The 20,601-nt window shown below is 34.3% G+C and overlaps 1 protein-coding gene across 6 annotated transcripts in view; it reads left to right on the forward strand.

Annotated features, from left to right (window-relative positions):
* Positions 1-20,601, forward strand: part of IFT80 (intraflagellar transport 80) — a 99,304-nt gene that overhangs the window by 23,844 nt on the left and 54,859 nt on the right. For 4 of the 6 annotated variants that reach the window (XM_032485259.1, XM_032485279.1, XM_032485273.1 and 1 more), the window contains 4 exons: positions 2,344-2,412; positions 12,486-12,595; positions 15,404-15,493; positions 16,230-16,367. In XM_032485259.1, coding sequence (XP_032341150.1) covers positions 2,344-2,412; positions 12,486-12,595; positions 15,404-15,493; positions 16,230-16,367 — 407 coding nt within the window. Of the gene's footprint in view, positions 1-640; positions 752-2,343; positions 2,413-12,485; positions 12,596-15,403; positions 15,494-16,229; positions 16,368-20,601 lie in introns of all 6 variants that reach the window. The other 2 variants (XM_006190435.3, XM_032485268.1) reach the window with 1 other exon arrangement.

Below are 20,601 nucleotides of genomic sequence, written 5' to 3' on the forward strand. Positions count from 1 at the left end.
AACCTAAGGAACCAGTCGCAAACAGCCAACTAGGCTTTAAGCTGTAGCCGATCAATAATGTCCTTATTTTTGCTTCTGCATTTTCTTTGTTAAAGTCTCTTCCTGAGCTCCTGTCAGTGGAGCGTTCCTAACCACTTAAGGTTTTGGCCTTGTTGGATTGGAATTGATTTTGGTACAAATAAACTTCAATATTTTAAAATATGCATCATTTTAACTTTTAACACCATTTATCCTAGTTCCTCTCCTCTACAACTTTTCCAACTTTTCTGGAGCGCACCCCCCACCCCCCCAAAAAAACAAACCAAGAATACAAAACTATGCTTAAATAGAAGGCTTTCTTGACATTCTTCTTGACCCCATTTGACCATATCCCAATAGAATTTTGTTGTCTCTCTGAAGACAACATAACATCATATATATGTTTCTGAATACCACTTGTTTCAAGGCTTATAATTTTTTTTTTTGCCTGTTTTCTAATAGATTTGTGTGCTCTTTGAGAGTAAGAGTAATTATATTATTTGTACCTTGTATCTCTGATGCCTAGCATTATGTTAACTAGTCTAGTAGTTGGTCCTCAACAGATGTTTGATTGGAGAAATTAATTTAGTAAAACAGATTTCCCAAATATAATTTCTTTTAGGTAAATTTCATCTGATTTCTAAGTTAGGAAGAGTAGAGAAAAGTGTGGAAGCTCACTGTGGAGCAGTACTTGCAGGACGATGGAATTATGAAGGAACAGCATTAGTTACAGGTAGGTTATCTGCAAAAATGACAATTTAAATGAATTTTTTTTAATGGAGGTACTGGGAATTGAACCCAGGACCTCATGCATGCTAAGCATGTTCTCTACTGATGAGCTATACTCCCACCCCTTAAAGGAATTTTTTAAGGAAAAATTTTTAAAGGAACAGAATATTTTCATTTAGCAATGGTGTCTTTCATTGTCTAATAGCAAATAATTGACACATTATTGATCTAGACTGCTATATAGTGTTATAATTCAGAATGGAATATTGGTTTTCTTATATGGCTTAAGGAGAATATTCTGTTACAGAAGGTTTTGGAATAATCAAGTATGGGGTAAATAAAAGTTTTATTTCTTAAAAATTCTACAATTCAAAATATTCTCATTTAACTGACCTTTACCCACCTTCTATCTGTCTTCCATCTCCTGCCCTACTGCAAGGATTCTCATCTTCACCTATTATGTTAATAACCTATTGCTGCATAACAAATTATCCCAAAAGTTAGTGACTTAAGGTAATAAACATGTATTATCTCACAATTTCTGTGGGACAGGGAACAATTTAACTGGGTGGTTCTGTCTCAGAATCGAGAGGTTGGATGGAGCTGCACTCATATGAAGCCCTATTTGGGCTGGGGGGTCTGCTTCCAAGATCTCACTCACATGGTTGTTGGCAAGAAATCTTACTTCCTCTGTGACTGTTATAGGAGACCCTACTTAGTTCCTCACAATGTGGGCCTCTCCATAAGGCTGCTTGAGTGTTCTCACAACATGACAGCTGGAGCTTCTGCCTGAGTGAGTGATGTAAGACAGAGCATGATGGAAGCCACAATATATCTTATGACCCACCTTGGAAGTCATACTCCATCATTTCCACTATATTCTATTAGAAGCAAGTCATTAAATAGCCCAAACTGAAGGAGAGGGAAATTGAGCTTCACTTCTTAATAGGGGGAATACCAAAGAATTTGTGGATGTGTTTTAAAACCACCAAACCATCCTCTGGGCTTTTTGTAGGACATTTATCAGTGAGTTGTCCCTTCTCTTGCCTTTTTCTTCAGCTTCTCCTTTTCCACCCCCCCCCCATCATATACATGTGTTCAGATGTCATTCATCTTGAAAATTGAGAAAAAAGAAATAAAAATCCCTCATCCAACAAATAACTCTCTAGCTACAACTTCCTCTTTCTTTCTTCCCCTTTCTGGCAAACTGTTCAAAAGAATAGTCTATTACTTCATTCCATTCAGTCCCCAACTCACTGGAGTTTGGCTGCAACTCTTCTCATTACACTGAAAGCACTTAAAATTCTAGGATAGAGATTTCAGCGAAAATGAAAGCATGATTTGAATAAAATACTCATAAACCTTCTAAGATTAAAGGAAAAAAATAATTTGTCATGGAGTTAGGCTACTTTGATAAAATTGTTCAAAGTAATTTCAGTTAAATTTTATAGTTATGAATCAGTGTCATTTAATTAGAGTAACTCATGTCTGAATTTCAAATGTGGATTAATATAGGTACTGCTGGGTTTTATATGCAAGTTTAATGTTTAAATTTATTTTATATAGATTAAAAAATCAATCGCTTTCTCTTTATAGTTGGAGAAGATGGACAAATAAAAATCTGGTCAAAGACTGGAATGCTAAGATCAACTTTAGCTCAGCAAGGTATGTATTATAATCAATTAAAATATCTTTAACATTTTCCTGTAAAAACAGTCTAATAGTTCCTTAGACTAATTTTGGTCAGGCTCAAAACCTGAAATCTCTTGTTTCTATTTACACTTTTTCCATGTTTTCTGATGGGCCATGTGTTATTTGAGTCAAGAAATATAAGAAACACTCAAAAGTTTTTTCTTTGTTGGTGACTCTGTATAAATGGAATTAAAGGCTAATGATTTTTTTAAAAATAATTTTGAAGCATTATGAGCATATCCTATCTAGAAAAGAATTAGGTGTCTAGTTAAGTAAATAATAATTATAGGAAATATCTATCTCCTTACTTAAAAAGTTCTAATGACTTCATAATATTAGCACCCTTTATAAATTATGTTGTACATATGATTTGTATACTGATGGAGGGGAGCAGACACCCTCATAATCCAAAACTTGGTAAGCTACAACTACTTAGAGCAGCATCTTGGCTTTCCATGTTAACTGGAAAAACGTGCCTATTGAATTCAATCCAGTGGTCATTCCTGTTGGGATTTAGATTACACATGATTTTTTCCATATAGCAAGTTTATTTTCCTAATTAGGTTTACCTAGGAGCAATAAAGCAGTTTTAATGTTGTCCTGAGCACAAATCAGCTGAACTTCATACAGGTTGCTGAAAAACTTAAAGACTATTCTTCAGAATTACAAGATAAAGTCGTATCGTGAAGCATCACTAATATCTGACTTCCAAAAATTACCAGATTTTATTTTTTAAATCATGTTTACTCTTAGGGTAGTGTTAAAATAGTTAGGCATTTATTTAGCTACACATTAACCAAATGCTAGCAAAGATAACCATAGGTACTAGGGAGTGGTTATCTCCTGAGGTTACATCTTTGCCATAGGTGATCTCCAAATAGAATATTTATCCATGAGTAGAAAATGTAAAGTTCATAGAAACATTCATGAGTGAATTTCAGTTAGGAAAAAAAAGAGTTTTTTTTTGTTTTTTACTAAATTTACTAGAAATTTACTAAATTTCTTGTTCCTTTAGTAATAAAGTGTACCTTTAGAAAATAAGTTTTAGTTAATCTTCTAGTAGGCATGGGGATTTACTTTTGGCTTTATAATTTTTGTTAGGGCTAGTTATTTGGCATTCTTACCTTATGATGTCTGACTTATGAGCAACTACAGAATTCTTTTAGAGATCATCACCACCCCCTTGGAGCTGAGGCTTCAGTTCTTTTCAGCTGTTGCTGCTGCTGAGACACATCCTTTTCTCCTTTCTTTTTCTCTTTTGCTAAATTTGTTGTCTACAGAAGACACAGATCTTCAGAGAAATTTTGAAAGCTTATCTCATTACCCACAATAATAATCTGAATTTTTGCCTAAGATCCTTCACCTATGTCCATCTAAGTCTCCTTACCTTTCTTCAAATTCTTCCCAGTCACTTCCTTCCGTTTTATTATCCTTGGATTTGCCATTTTGGACTTTTCAAAATCTCAAGTTGAAACTTAGACTAAGTTGTTTAATATAAACATTGTTAATCATAGAGGGTAGGTGACATAGTGCTATTGGTTCAGTACTATAGTTTACCTATAAAATGAATCTGGAAACAAAACTGCTACTTATTTTACTCTTACAGAGAATATGCAAAGACAGTTTGGAAGCTCAATATATTGTTCATAAATTAAGGGCTTTTTATACATCCCAGGTAATAATCAGATGGCCTGTGGGCTGAATCTGGCCCACTAGCATGGTACAGGCCCAACATTAAAAATCAGGATATTTCACATATTTGGATTTTTGGTATCTTTTGAAAATTTGGAAAACCTGGCAACATTATGTCTGTTTTCCAGAGTAAATATAATCAGCTGGAGTTCAGTAGCAGCTGCTCCACTTCTAGTTGGATTTTAAGCTTCTCTCACTTGTCTTACACTCTATACTTCACTTATTCATATGGTAGAACACAACATAAATCTCTGAAGGGATTTGAGTTTACAACTTCTGTTTTCAATAATAATGATCATACAATTTTGATTGTTAGTATGTGCCTTGCAGTGAGCACTTAAATATGTTTAAGTATTAATTTTTGATACTTCATTCACATGGTTCAGAATTTAAAGCATTAAAAAAGGATGTAAAGTTATCTTTTAAATACCACCCTTGTCTCTCATATTACCCCTGTCTTCCTGCCACTCAGCAAACATTACCAGAGGCAACTGGTGTTACCATTTTCTTGTGTAGCAAATATGTTTTTATATGTTCTTTTTTTTTCTTTTATAAACAAGTGGTGTACTATATCTACTACAGTATGCTCCTTGCTTTTTTTCACTTGAATCATGAACTATCTTGGAGGTAGTTCCATATCACTAAATTAAAGACTTCCTCAAGTTGTTTTCCAAAGTGAATGTACCATTTTACATTCCCACTACAAATACATGAAGGTTCCAATTTCTCCAAATCCTGAACACTGTTATTGTCTATCTTTTATTATTATTATTATAATCACCCTAGTGACTATACAGTGGTATCTCATTGTAGTTTTGATTTGCATTTCCCTGATGACTAATGACTTGAGCCTCTTTTCATGTGCTTTTTGGCCATTTATAGATCTTTGGAGAAATATCTATTAAAGTCCTTTGCACATTTTTAAATTGGGTTGTCTTTTTACTGTTGAGTTGTAAGAGTTTATATATTCTGATTATAGACGCTTATTGGATGTATGATTTGCAACTTAGATATATGATTTCCCCATTCTGTGGATTTCCTTTTCACTTTCTTGATATCTTTTGAAGCACAAAAATTTTATTATTTTATTTTATTTCACTTTTTATATTGATGTATAGTTGATTTACAATGTGTTAGTTTCTGGTGTGCAGCATAGTGATTCAATTATACATACATATACTTTTTCATATGTTTTTCATTATAGGTTATTATGAGATACTGAGTGTAGTTCCCTGTGCTATATAGTAGGATCTTGTTGTTTATTTTGTATATAGTAGTTTGTATCTGCTAATCCTAAACTCCTAATTTAACCATAAGTTTGTTTCTATGTCTGTGAGTCTCTTTCTGTTTTCTAAGTTCATTTGTATCATTTTTTTAGATTCCACATATAAGTGATGTCATATGATATTTGTCTTTCTCTGTCTGACTTGGTATGATAATCTCTAGGTCCATCCATGTTGCTGCAAATGGCACTATCTCATTCTTTTTTATGACCAAGTAGTATTCCATTGTATATATATACCACACCATTCTTATCTAATCATCTGTCAATGGACATTTAGGTTGCTTCCATGTCTTGGCTATTGTAAATAGCTGCTATGAACATTGGGGTGAATGTATCTTTTCAAGTTAAGAATTTTCTCTGGATATAATTTTCTCTGGATATATATATAAGAGTGGAAGTTCTGGGGCATATGGTAACTCTATTTTTAGTTTTCGAGGAACCTCCATACTGTTATCCCACCAAAGTTTTAATGAAGTTCAATTTATCTGTTTTTTTTTTCTGTAATTGTTTCTGCTTTTGGTATATGTTTAAGAAACTATTGCCTAATTCAGACTCACTGAGATTTATATACCTGTGTTTTCTTCTAAGAGTTTTTAGTGGTTTGATGCTTACATTTAGGTCTGTGATCCATTTTGAGTTAGTTTTTATGTAAGGTATTTATTTTGGAGAGGGATGGGTGGTGCTCTTTTTTCTTTTCTTCTTCTCAAGTAGATGGATAAATAGGATTCTCTTGAAAGCTAAAATACAGGTTGTGTCCTATAATAAAGGTAATTTTATTATGTATTCATCAGATCACGTCATGGTATTTTATATCATCATTCCAAATAGCTGTAATTTCCTTAACATCAAATGGCTGTGAAAGTGCTGATCATTTTTATCCTATTTGAATCTTAGTTATTCTTCTTACTCAAAGTTTATGTTAATTATGAGATTTATGAGCAAAATCAAATTAGTTAGACTTCATTTTAGTTAACCTATTGGTGTTTCAATTGAGTAATCTGATATCTTTTTCTAGATTAAGAATTACAAATTCACTATAGAATTATGCTTCTAATTTTTGAGTTTTTGATCATTGGTACCACCCACAGTTTCCTAACAAGGCATAGACTTCTTCTGTTTTATCTCTGGGAAAACTCATTAGAGGAGTTAGAATGACATTAATCCTGAAGGAAAAATCCCTGTAAGGTTTGTTTGATTTATTAGAGGCTACAAGTTTAGAGGGTGATTGTAAATCTGACCTACTGAGAGCTGATGCTAAAGGCTCAAATAAAAAGACCAAGGGAGGTAGAGGTGGGGGACTCCTGACTCCTGAGAGGAGAAAAACTGTAAGTTTTGGCACAAAAATGAAATAACAGAAGACTGAACTATTGTAAAACTTGGAATTATGTAAACAATTTTGAAAGCATCCTGTGATTTTCTTTTTACTACATGTTTATGTTAATTGTACTAATTCCTAGGTGAATAGAAAAATTCCTGAATTCATTTCTTAATGATTGGAGTGTGATATAAAGATTGAAAAAATCATGGCCATCACCTTCTCCTCTAATACAGAATCATGGTGTTTTTGGAAGAGAGGAGGGTAGAATTTGTTTAAAAAGTGATTCTTACTGGTGCCTACAGGAGTTATTTTTCCTTATTAGAGAAGGAAAGGCTGGGAATAATTATAATGAAGCCCTACCTTGTGTTACGTTGTATATTTTAATTTTAGGTTAAAATTGGAATAGAATAATACCACAAACCTTTAAGGACATTTCCCCTATACTATATTCAAATGGAAGAGTGGGATGACAAAACATGGAACCTGTCTATAATGAATTTAGTAAAGGAGATAAATATAAGGATAATGCAGAATGTGCACATTGCTTTAAGGTATTGTGGGAGGATAAGAAGGCCGGATTAACACTTTAAAGGGAGAGAAAGTATAAAGAAAGGCTTCTTGGCAAATATTGCAGCATCTTTTGACTGGGCTTTGAAGGATAAAGAAATTAGGTAAGGAAATGGACTTGTTGGCAATGAAGTAGAGTTGTGGAGGAATTTAGATGATCAGAGGCACAGAGTTAGAGCAGCATAAGTCCCCTGGGCCAGGGTGTAGGCTGTGTGAGGGATGGTACTGCCAGAGGGACAAGGACACTGATAGTCTCAGATGCTAAATGAAGGAGTTTAGTGTTTATTCTATAAGCATATAAAATCTTTTTTAAAAATGAGCACGAGGTCATAAATAAGTCCTGTCTTTTTAGGAAAATTACCTTAGCAGTAATGTGTCGGATAAACTAGAGAAGACACAGGTTAAATTGGAGTGGCCAGTATGAAGGTTACTGAGGTGTTCTATGCTAGTGTGCAGTGAGGCTTGCACAGAGGCAGTGATGATAGTAGTTGAAAAAAGTGAATCTCAGTGGCTGAGAGGAATGGATAACCCTGTGAGAGGTAAAGAATTCAGAGGGAAGAATAAAAGAGGGGATATGTGTGGAGGGTTGATACATAAATATGTAGAGCTTGGAGTTCTGGCATGTCTTTGGGGCAAGAGGAAGTGTGTTAGAGCTCAGAGGTAAAAGCTGAAATATTAATGTGAGAGTCAGTTACAGGAAGGTGAAAGGTGAAGCTATGGAGGAAATTGAGATCCCCAAGGGAGAGGTGACTGAGGATAGAAACTAAAGAAACAAATGCCTTCACTTAAGGTATTTTTTCTGTACTGACCCAGTGACATGCACAACCAAAAAGCTGTTTTTTTGAGGAATAAATAGATCCCACTTGATTACTTATTTGTTAGCACATGTCCCTACAAATAGAATGAAAGGGAAATCATTCTTTACCTTTGAATTCTTAATGATTTAGCAGCCAAAAAAAGAGTACCTACTACTATGAACACCACAATAACAAATGGTTGTTTATTGCATTACAAAGTAGTAGTAGTAGTAGTAGTGTAGTAGTAGTGGTGGTGGTGGTGGTAGTAGCAGTAGTGGTAGTAGTGGTGGTAGTAGTAGTAGTGGTGGTGGTGGTAGTAGTGGTAGTAGTAGCAGTAGTAGTGTAGTAGTGGCCAACAGATAGTACTTCTGTAATGCCAGATGCTGCTCTAAGTTCTTTACTTCCATTCACTCAGTGTAGACCTGTATTGCCCTCAAGGCAATGGTAGCTAAGGCTTCATTCTAATAGTGAAGAGTTTGTTTCAAAAGCATTCTTAAAAACATGCAAAAACAACATTTTTAGGGGATACCTTTTAGTATGAATGTGAAAAACATGGTATATTTGACCATGTACTTCCTTAAAACAATCGAAATACATTTTTGTCTCCTCTTCTGTGGTTTAAAATGCCTTCAACAGGTTGAAAGAATTTAGATAATTTGTTTTACAGAGAGATAAGGGTCTGACATTTAACACAACCCCAGGTGCATGTGGTTTCTTAAAAATGTCAAAAAGGTCACATGATCTTAGTGTACAAAGTCAGAAAAACAAGATCTTTTTGAGTGTCTTAACTGAAATGGAGCATAAATAAAAATTCCCAGCATAAAAAGCAAGAAATATTTAATTATACAACTTTTAATTTTTGTCCATTTTTTGTTAATGATGAAGTTAATAACATCGCATTACATAATTTGCCAAACTTTTTGTTTTAAAGTTATTTAACCTGAAGTCTATGTTATTATTTCCATACTGACTTTGCAAAGTGAAGTGTAGCACTGGAAATAATTCAGTGCTTTAATAAGTATATTTTTAAAAACATTTTAAATATTACAGATTTGTTTCAAATGCTAGTGGATTTTTTAATAATAGAAACCATTCTTTTCTTTATGAAGCTAATTCATCCACTTTCAATAATGATCTTCACCAGAACCACCCAAATATATAGTAGTTTCATACTCAACATTCTATTTTAAATTTAAAGAATGAATATAATGAAGACTTTTTTTAGTTCTTGATGTTATATGCATTTTGAATATTGGTGGTTAGGAAAATGGAACTAATGAGACTTAGCTATTGATCTCATAATTTAGGATTGCTTCTTTAGCATAACTCCATGTTTGTTTTTTGACTGAAGAAATGTGGTTAAAAAACACATGTTATAACAAAGGAATTACTTAGCTTTTCCTCTATAAGTTTATTTGGTTTTATACTGTGTTACTATATGTTTTTCTGTAATATTATTATTGTTTAAAAATTGTTTTATAAGCAGGAAATGAATAATCTCCATGTCCCAGCAGGGAAATAAGTATTCTGAAGATTTGTAAGATTGATAAACAAGGAAATGGTGACACAGCTGACTAAATGGGGCCACAAATTCAGTGTTAAAAGAGGACATAAGCGTCCCTAGCTCCTCATCCTATACCCCAAACCATGCCTTTTACCACAACTAAAGGACTAGAGTCACATCCTGTATAACTCAATGGGAGATGTGTTTACTGAATTATTTCCTTGGGGGTAGATGTTTGTCATAGTTTTGTGTACACCCAGGAAAATATAATTTCACTGAGTGTATTCATGAAGATTTGATAGTCTATACTTAAAATACACATTTACTTTTTTGTACAATAATTGTAACTATAATAATGGAAATAAAGAAGGCACCTATAATTCTACTGTACTATCAAATACGCTTTCCTCCCCTAGTCCCTTCCAGTCCTCACCAAGAATCACTTTTGAAATATCTGAAATTTTGACTTACATTTTCTGGGCGGGTTATGTGAGTTGAATTCTGTTCATCTGGAGATTTACTTTGAAGCCCAGATCAGCTCCTGGCAGCCCCACAGAATGTTCCAGAAGAGTGTACTCACCAAATACAGCAGAAAAAGTGCCTTCTGAGGTCAGCCATCTCATTGGCCATCTGCAGGTTCCTCTGATACAGAACAGTTCTAGGTGTCATTGCCAGAACAGGATATTTAGACCCAATATAATATCTAACCTACACAGTAGAAGGAATGCTTCAAGGAGTTTTTTTGGAGTAGGTCTAAATCAGACTCTCTAAGTCCTGAAAACCACTGAGACTTGCTCTCAGTTGAATTATGTTCTGGCTGGGAAAAAATTGCAGGAAAGGAGTAGGGTGCCACTTAAACACAAGCATTTATCTTACTGAAATTTACTCCCTGTTGATTACTGATTACTTCCTGTTGGTTAGCATCAATTGGGCTTTCCATTTAAATAAACAAATCTTATTGATTGCTCATGAATCCTCAGATTCAGATTTCATTTTGCTGAGAATGTAAATTCCTGAAAGATTTATTTATTCATTCATAGAAAGTCAACTGCTAACAATAGTCTGACTTAGGAATCCTAGACAATTTTTAAAGCTTGACTTTATGAATATAAATGGGTTAATATTTCATAGATTAATTGTACAACCTTGATTCACTTTCCTAATGAATTTATAAAAACTGGGTCAGACAGTGGAGCACAGATAATTTAATGCTCTCAAATGATATGATACTCATTTTTCAAAAAGTAGACTCAGATAAAGCATAGCCTTCTAGAAGATTTTAGGTACCCTAGAAAATAATTGAGTTAAAAAATACCTAAATCCTATCTCTAGGATTCCTAGCCTAGGAATCTCTAGGGTTCCTATCCTAGGAATCTCTAAATTCCTATCCTAGAAAATTGAGAACCCTATGAAATTTAATGTAGTTTATAGTATGGTGAATAAATCAAACTTGTACCTTTTCCCTGGAAGTAGAGTCAACTTTATCCTGGAAGTACCTTAGCCTAGCTTTCAGGTCAAAGCCATACTTGATAGATAGCAAAACTTTCCCATACCTGATATTTAATTTGCCTTTTATGAATTCATAGGTGGGAGGGATAGGTTATTTTGGGGCAGGGTAAATTCTGTCCATTAGACTACTAGTTAAGCAGCAGATGAGGGGAAGTTCTGTTGCCTGTAGCAGCATCAGGGATGAGAATTAATCTATTAGGTGAATATACCATGTGTATTATTGTATGGAAAATTTAAATCAACATATGCATTGAATCAGTTTAAACACTGATGGCTGTTGTTTGTTTTGCAGCAAATTATGCTCAGAGATGCAGATTGTCTTTGTCAATTTTGTTTAACACAGGTTTAATGCGGTAATTATAATTTCACAAGCCAATAGCATACAGGATAATGTCTTTTAATAAGCCAATAAAGAAATATACTCCAAACCAATGATAAATAAAATAAAGAAATAAAGTCAAATTCATTTGAGGTTTACCTTTCTACAGGTTGGTTCTCAGGAAAGTTGCCTTAGTCAACCACAAGCGGAAGGCACAGAAGGGAAAGTCAATTGTTGCTGGAGCATGTTGCTAGGGAACAAAGACTCTGTGTCTACGGGCTAGGTGATCTTGGCAGGGCTTTTTATTGTTGCCAGTAAAGGGTCTTACCCTGGTAGGAGCTAATGCCCCCAGGTCTTCAGAGAGCTGTTTAGATCAGCAGAGTCACCTTGCTGGAACCAACCATTCTCAATCCTCACAGGTTCTGGGTATTTATAGACTAAATGTCCCCTCAACATAGTTGCTTCTTCATTTGTTCTTATTGAGAAGCCCCTGGCGGTGCCCCTCAGCTGCTGAGCTGCTGAGTGCTTTAGCAGCAGCCACAGGCATTGATGATGATATACTGATGCAACCACGTCACTCTTACGGTAAAAGAGCTTTACTTATAAAAACAGCTTCATTCTTAGATCGGAACAACTTCATTTTTGTTATGAACAAATGGATTTGAAATCATATCAAACCACTACACAGCAGCTGTTGATAATGGGAAATGATAAATCATGACTTTTCTGATACCTCTTTATACCTTAAAATGACGAAGTATATTTTATTTTATGTATTGTGATAACACACTCTTGAATTTCTAAAAACTCCATATTTTCTCATCAAGATCAAAGTTAGTAAAAAATATAGTTTATCAGTTGCTCACGGTAGATTTTCAATGGCCAGTATTAACCATGTGTTTCAGTATCAGGCTATACTCCAGTTTGGGCCATTGAATAAGGAGGAAACAAAATGACACCTCAAAGTCCTTTTTTGACTTTCTTAACAATCTCCCTTATTATAAAGCATAATAATTGAAGTTTATCAATTTTTTCTTTTCGTTTCCTTTTTACAGGAACACCAGTGTATTCAGTAGCGTGGGGCCCTGATTCAGAAAAGGTTCTTTACACAGCAGGCAAGCAACTGATCATTAAACCTCTTCAACCAAATGCTAAAGTTTTACAGGTACTTCTTAAGCATTTGTTAATTGTTAGCAGGGTCTGCCAGGCTGCTAAGTAAAAAGGTCACTTTCCTAGGAGTCCCTTCCTTCTGGGTGGTCTTATTACAGTCTGAGGCTTTTAAGTATGTAGTTTTATCAGTTTTTATTACAAAACAGGGAATATCTGGTTATATTTTCAACAAGGTTCACTTCCCCCTTATTCCAACTCACATTATACCAATAAACCATAAATGTGTTTTGAGTTACTAAAATGTCACATGATTTGGCACAATAGCCATCTTTCAGTTTAGCAGTCAACCTCACATATATAGATTTGAGGCAAAACAGGACTAAATCATAAAACTTAAAGAGCTTGTTTAGACTTTTTTTTTTATCAACATCTACCGAATCTTCTTCCTCTGCCTCCTCATTGTCTGTTCAGTACACATGAGCTTTCTCTAAGACCCTAAAATTCTTTTAGTATTTTTAGAGTGGAGGGGAGGAGTCAGTGTAATGTTTAGAACAAATTGGGTGTATATAATTTTACCAATTATATGGAAGCAAAACAATAATGGCAGTTAAGACAGGTCAGGGTAGGTCAAATGAATGGAAAACCTTTAAGCCTATGTGCAGGATTTGATGTTTGATTTCAATGTTAAAAGGCAGAATCATTTTCTTCACATTAAGTGTAGTGTGGATAAGAAGAATATAGGCTTCTGAGTTCCTCACCTAGGTTTGAACGCTCACTTACTTATATATGACTTGGGGCAAGTTATAAAATATCTCAGAGTCTCAGCTTTCTCATCTCTTAGGTGCTATGCTGATACATACTTGATAGGATTGTTGTGAGGATTAAATAAGTTAAATTGCAAAGTGCATAGGACAGTGCATATAGTAGGCATATTGAGTGCCAAGATAAGTGCTCGATATAGAGTAGTTGTTAGTATTGCTGTTAAGTATTATTATATCATCTCTATCGGTTAGAGCCAAGGAGTCCAGATAAATGGTATAGAATGACTAGGCCCTGGATAAGGGATCTGGTGCTGGAGATGGACTGTCAAGACAAGTATGGAAGTATTGTAAGAAGCAGCATCAGATTTAACAGTTGAGTAGATAGCCAATTTGGAGAGTAAGGACGTAGAAATGACTTTGAGGTTCCATATTAATAACTTCTGTGTAGATTTGGCTTTACATATTCCATACAGTCAACATGCATTTACATTTTTACTGCATGCAGAATGCTCTGCTAAGAACTATGGAACAACAAGAAATAGAAGAATTTGGGCAGAGGGAAGAAGCTGAGAAAGAGGACTGGCTTGACTGCCTTTGGTCAGAGTCCTTCCATACCACTTATACTCTGCAAATGTGCTTTGAAATTCTGCAGCAAAAATCGGCAAGATAATCTTTTAGTTTATAGTTGTGTGATTTCTTTAGATACCTGTAATTAGGCTTATATAAATGAAACTTAGGAAGATGGTGATGTCACCATTGATAAATTAAGTTATAGTTTAGTGGTGCAGTAGAACCTTTGGCTCAGGAGTTAGTGGAGGGAAAGAAAAGTATCCATTGCCAAAATTCAGCTAGAGTTAAAGTATAATTAGTAACAGTGCAAATCTTCTATTCCTTTTGGAAAACGAAAGCAGCAGCAGTTCTCCTTGGGCATAAATACATACTCAAATTTGGATTGTTGACAAAAAAGAATGCTTATTTAATTCTTGCTTGTAGAATACAGTTCGAAAGTATATACCTCATTTCCCTTAAGAGTTTGAGGGACTCTTCTAAGGACACAGAACTTGGTTTCATACTGAGGAGACTTCTATTTATTTAGTCACTGAGTGAGAATATGCTGCATACTTACTACAGCCCCGGCACTATGCTAGGTGTAAGGTATTCAGAGTGAAACAGAACATAAATCCTGCCTTCAAGGGGCTTACTGTTCAAAGGAATTTCACAAAATGCCTAATACATTAAGAAATAATTGAAAACTGTATATGCATTATATGTAGTATCTAAATATATGTAATATGTAATTGATATCCTAAATTACAGTATCAGGAAATTTTCAATCATATTTTGTTTCTAAATTTTGATATGTAAAATTTTATTTTTTTAGCTTTAAAATGAAACTCTTGAGAATCTCTGCATGTGTGTATCCATATATATCTGTATCTGTATACATTATTTTCATCATTGTGGTTTATTTCAGGACATAGGATTAATTTAGCAGTAAATTGTGAAAATTACTGCTTATCAAAACATTTGTTTTTGAGTATGTATTTTTATATATCTTGAGTAAAGCAAGCTATGAATTACTGCTTATTCTTGGAGCTTATTTGACCCTAATTTAATATTTTATTCTGTATACGTTAAGAACAATAGAGTGGGAAGGGTCTATAGAGAGGGCCCTCAAAATCAACCACTCTTTGATGCACAGTTATTTGGCTCAGATATTAAAATGTACCATATAGTCTTCAAGAAAAATTTGGATTCAGCTGAGTTTTGGAATACATAACATATTCGTTCTGTTATTATCCCACAAATGTCAAGCTTGGAATAGTTTAACAGCAAGTGATTTCCATCTGGAATCCAGGCAATTGAGGAAATTTATAAAGATGTAAGTTATATAGTGGATATCAGAGTATGACATGCTTTCCTTAGTTTACACTGGAAATGAAACAAGCAAATAGGTTATGCATAATGGCTATGAAAGGAAGATAGGAACCTTCTCCAAGAAGACAAGAGTATCATTAGAAAGAAAAAAAAAGTCTTTTCTTATTTAAAAAACTTTTCAGTGCTCTTGAAGTTATAATTAATGTCATTTGTTTTTCTTATAGTGGAAAGCTCATGATGGCATTATTTTAAAAGTAGATTGGAACTCAGTCAATGATTTAATTTTATCTGCTGGTGAAGACTGTAAATACAAGGTATGTAATGTTTGAATGTATCACCTGGTTTAAAGAATTGAATTTCAGTGAAAAGTATTTAACATATAAGAATAGTCTTTTAGTCCTTCACTTTAGCCATATCTTTTAACACTGATGACTTAGCAAGTTGTTATTTTATAATTTTAAGTGGTATTTTGAAGTGTTGCCTTTCTCATTGGCCTATTTCATTGACCTATAGAATTTGATTTAAAGAGTAGCAACATAAATATAATTCCTAGCTTTAGTGACTATTTAAGTCAAATCAATTTAAATTTTAAAAAGTCAACCTTACTGGTTTATTAAACATTAATCAGCTTCAGGAAGAAGAAGAATAAGATTTAATGTAACTAAGGTTAGAGGAAATGTAATTGAAATAAATACTTTCAGGGAAAGTTGATAGAGCATTTATTGGACAGAAAAATTTAAGCAGAAAACTGAACATCTCAAAACTTTGTTATTTAATTTGAAAGTACTCAAGGTTTTATGATTAAAGACTTAGTAAAATCTGAAGTTATCACAATGTTACCATAACATTTTTTTTGAGATATTTTGGTTCAAGGAATACAGCGTCCCTTCCCACCTCCACCCCGCCTTGTTTGATGGTAAAGACATACAATTGCTAATATTATAAAGTAATGATTTCTAAATATTTACTTGGTACTTTACTGGAGGGCAAACTTGTTTGTAATAGCATGGTGACTATTATAAAAATTTTTTAAAAATTTGCTTTTTGTAGGTATGGGATAGTTACGGCCGCCCTCTGTACAGTTCACAACCTCATGAGCATCCGATTACCTCAGTTGCCTGGGCTCCAGATGGAGAATTATTTGCTGTTGGATCGTTTCATACTTTACGCTTGTGTGATAAAACTGGGGTAAGTTATGGTGGTGAGCAGTCACACATGTGCTGTCATAAATGTGGTAATGCACAACACACCTGGCTCTCAATCTTTAAAAAACATTTTCAGTGATGCATTTGACCGCATCTTTCTGATTTGTCTTCTTAATATACTGGTTCAATCAATTCCAGATTTATGGGACCATGCAAACTCTTTTAAGTTCAGTTTGAAAAATGGGTATGTTCTCTACTATTTGTCTCTCTGGAAATACTTATTTTAAGCATGATTGTGAAAGATGGTGAAGTAAGTATTAAAATTTATGCCCAGTCAATATAGAGAGTTCAGTTTTGAAATTTTTTTTTTAACTGTCAGTATGTTTCATACAAAAATTTTGGTTGCATATTTTTGGTAAGAAATTGATAGTAAACTTTTTAAATGGTCATTTTAAAATCAAAGGACTTTGGTTTTTGTCAAGAATTCATATTTGAATGTGTGCGACACTTTGCCCTCACAAGAGAATATGCCCTCTATACAAATTATGTTTAGAGTTTAGGCAAACAGCCAAGCTCAACAGCATTTACCCATTGTACTTGAAGAATGAATTTTTTCTTCAAAGTGCTCCAGAGGCAACAGCATTACATGAGTGGGACTATGCCATACTATTCTTTACTATGAAGAAATCACATAATTGTTTTTGGCTTATTTTCCTAAAGTGCAAAAGGAGACGGTTAATTTAGAATTTTTAGAGCTTTATAAACGACCTATTAAGTTTTCTTGTTACTTGTTTTCTGTCTTATGAAAGATAAAGTCCTCTGCCTGATTTTGAAGCTCTCTGAAACCTGGTACCATAAAATCTGTTGTCTTTTCTCCCCACAACTCCCTAATTAGTGTATGTGCTCAAATCAGACTCTGGAGTCTTCTGTGCCCCTCACTAATGTCCTCACTCATCTTCTCTTTTCATGGGATGCTTTCACCTCTTATGCTTAATGAATTCTTCCTATTCTTTAAGGCCCGTCTCATATTTGACTTCCTTTCATGATACCTTCCATAGATAATCCAAAGTTTATTTGTCTATTTTTCTAGCTTCCTCCCACCTAGATCTCTTTTCTTAGTTATAACATCAGATGTTAAGTTAGATCACTTCATTTTCATCTGATTTTCTATCAATGATTCTAAGCCTATAGAATATATACTCTCATTTTTACAGTGTATTATGCTCTTTTATTGTCCATTTTCGTATTATGTATATTATTTTTGACTCCATAGATAGTTTATAAGATCCCATAGCTTAATGATCCTCTATTACCTGTACAACATGGTAGATACTCAATAATTCACTAATAAGTCAATTTAAGCATAATAATTTTAATTTGTCATTTTGATGAAAGTATTTAAAAATTTTAAAAACATGCAGCATTGAATTGATCTGAATAACTGAATTAAAGATTTACTTAAACACCAAACCTATTTTTAGAATGTTAACTATTCTGGAAAAGTAAACTTTCTAGAAGGATTTTGCTTTTACCTTGTTCAACTGAACATACTGACTACATTGTAATAATTTTTTAGGACCTGAGATTAACATTTTAAATATATTTTCTTTTATTCAGTAGGCATCAAATATATACTATTCATCAGAGAGTATTTTAGAAACTGGGGATGGAAAGCTATTAAGATTTTCACTCAAGTTGTTAGCAGTCTAGCAGAGAATCAGACTGTAAGACTATGGAGATGCTATACAAGAGGTTGTTTTGTGCAAGCCCAGTAAAGGCGTGGCAGAGCCTAACTCTGCCTGTAGGACATTGACTGGAGAGCTGAGGCTTGACATTTGTAGTTCTCCAAGGAGACAAGTTGGGGGAAGAGAGATGTAGGCAAAAGGAACCTCATGTGTATCAAAGAAAGTATGGTGCTTTTTGTGCAGTGTCAAAAAGGTTTTGCATGGGATGGTACCAGGAAATAATACAGAAAAGATATTCTCAGACCACATCTGTGTTTGCCACCTGATAGAGTCTTGATTTTCCTATTTTAAAATCTAGTTATTTTATGTGGAGCCCTGTTAGGGGTTACTATGGGGTAGAAAAGAGATAAGGAGGTTGAGCCCCTGGTCCTCCTCCACCTGCAACCAGACAGAAACTGGATGGTAATTTTATAATACAAGCCTTAAAGAATGATGTTGCTAGAAGCTTTCAGATTGTCTGTGAAATAATAAGCCTAGAAAAATGTGATTTTTGTAAACATTTCCTTTTAATGTTTTTCAAGAAATATTTCTAGTGGGGAGGAAAAAGATCAAATGGTTGGAGGCTGTTAAATAGGTTTTGATTTGAATGTATTTCTTACTATGCATGTTTATAACTAGACTGACTCCCTCCTGTCTGTAATCCTACCCCAACTCTTGTTGAGGGGGGTTGGGTGCTGCCTTTTTGCTGTCATTAGTGCAAACTGGGGATGGTAGATGAGGCCCCACTTCATAGTCTTCACAGCGGTCATTAGGGAGGGCCACTGCTTTGGTATTACAGGGCTGGAGTGATCTGACAGGCTCTATCTCCCAGTGTCTACAGCACTGCTAGGGATTTGGGGGTAGAGAGAAGATGCTGCCTCTGCTCACTTGAGTGCAGAGTTGAAATGTTCCACAGGGCTCCATCCTACTATCTCCATGGCACACAGTGCCCGGTAGGGAGAGTGCGATAGTTTCTTTCATGGTGTATTCCTGGAGTAGGGTCCTTATGGCAAAAGGATTCTGTCCTGCACTGCAACCCTTCTCTGGCCCCTTGACCAGAGAATGAGCGTTACTTGGTGCTTATTTTATCTCACATACTACTTGGAGTTAATATAATACCATTTCATGTAAAATATGAGAACCTTGCATCCATGTAATTCCATTTCCCCACCTCTGTAGTTGTATTACATCTATCACTGTATGTTACAATTTTTGCTTTAAAAAGTCATATTCATTTTAAAGAAACTAAGAGAAAGAAGATAGTCTTTATATTTATCTACATGTTTAGCATTTCTAGTGCTCTTCATTTCTCCAAGAAGATCCTAATTTCCATTCGATACAATTTTCCTTCAGCCTAAAATCTTACTTTAAGCATATCTCATAGTATACAATTGCTAGTAATGAATTTTCTTTCTTTTTGTTTATCTGAAAATGTTTTTATTTTTCTCTTCAGTGTATTTACCATTCTGGGTTGACAGACCTTTTTTCCTTTCTTTTTTTCAACACTTTGTTATTTATTTTGATGGAGATACTGGGGATTGAACCCAGGGCCTCATGCATGCTAAACATGCACTCTCCCACTGAGCTATACCCTCTCCACCTCTTTCAGCCCTTTAAAGTTATTGTTTCACTCTCTTTTGGTCTTTATTGTTTTTGATGAGAAATAAGGGACTATTGGTATCATTGCTCTCCTGAATGTAGAGTGGCCTTTACCAGTGACAGCTTTACAGATTTTCTCTTTGTCTTTGGCTTCCAACAGTTTGATAGTGTCTGACTTTCTTTGTATTTGTCTTGTTTGAAGTTCTCTATGCTTCTTGAGTTTGTAAATTTATGACTTCAGCAAACTTATGGAAATTTTGGCCATTATTTTTTCAAATAATCTTTTTCTTCTCCATTCTCTATTCCCTGCTGGAAGTCCAATTGCAAATTTTTTAGACCTTTGATACTGTCCCACAGGTCAAGGCTCTATTCATATTTCTTCAATCTTTTGTCTCCCTCAGATTTCTAAATGGATAATTTTTGTTGATCTATCTTCAAGTTTACTAATTCTTTCATTAGTCATTTCCAAACTTCCCATAAGCCTATTCAGTGAATTTTAATTTCAGATATTATATTTTTCAATTCTAGAATTTCTATTTGGTTGTTTTTGTAGTTCTTATTTTTCTCCTGGGATTTTCTTTGTTATATATTCAAAACATATTTTTCACTAAGGCCTTGGTTATAATAGCTGCTTAAAAATCATTGCTAATTCTAGCATCTTGTCATCATTGCCTTTTCTCTTGTGGCATTTTTGTTGTGTCTTTGTATAACTAGTGATTTTGAATTGTATTTTGAACATTGTGAACAGTACTTGGTAGAGACTCTGGATTCTGTTATGTTTCTCTAAAGAGTAATGATTTTTCTGTATGTGTTAACAGGGAAGTAACTTGGCTGAACTTAAACTTCAGGTTCTGTCTCTTCTGTGGTGGGAAGATGAATTCTCTTATGATTTTTTTTCTTTCTCGAATTTTCCTCTCAATTTCTAGCTCTTCTGGTCACCTTGAACTTTGTCCT

Source organism: Camelus ferus, chromosome 1, assembly GCF_009834535.1.
Source record: "Camelus ferus isolate YT-003-E chromosome 1, BCGSAC_Cfer_1.0, whole genome shotgun sequence".
NCBI classification, from domain to species: Eukaryota; Metazoa; Chordata; class Mammalia; order Artiodactyla; family Camelidae; genus Camelus; species Camelus ferus.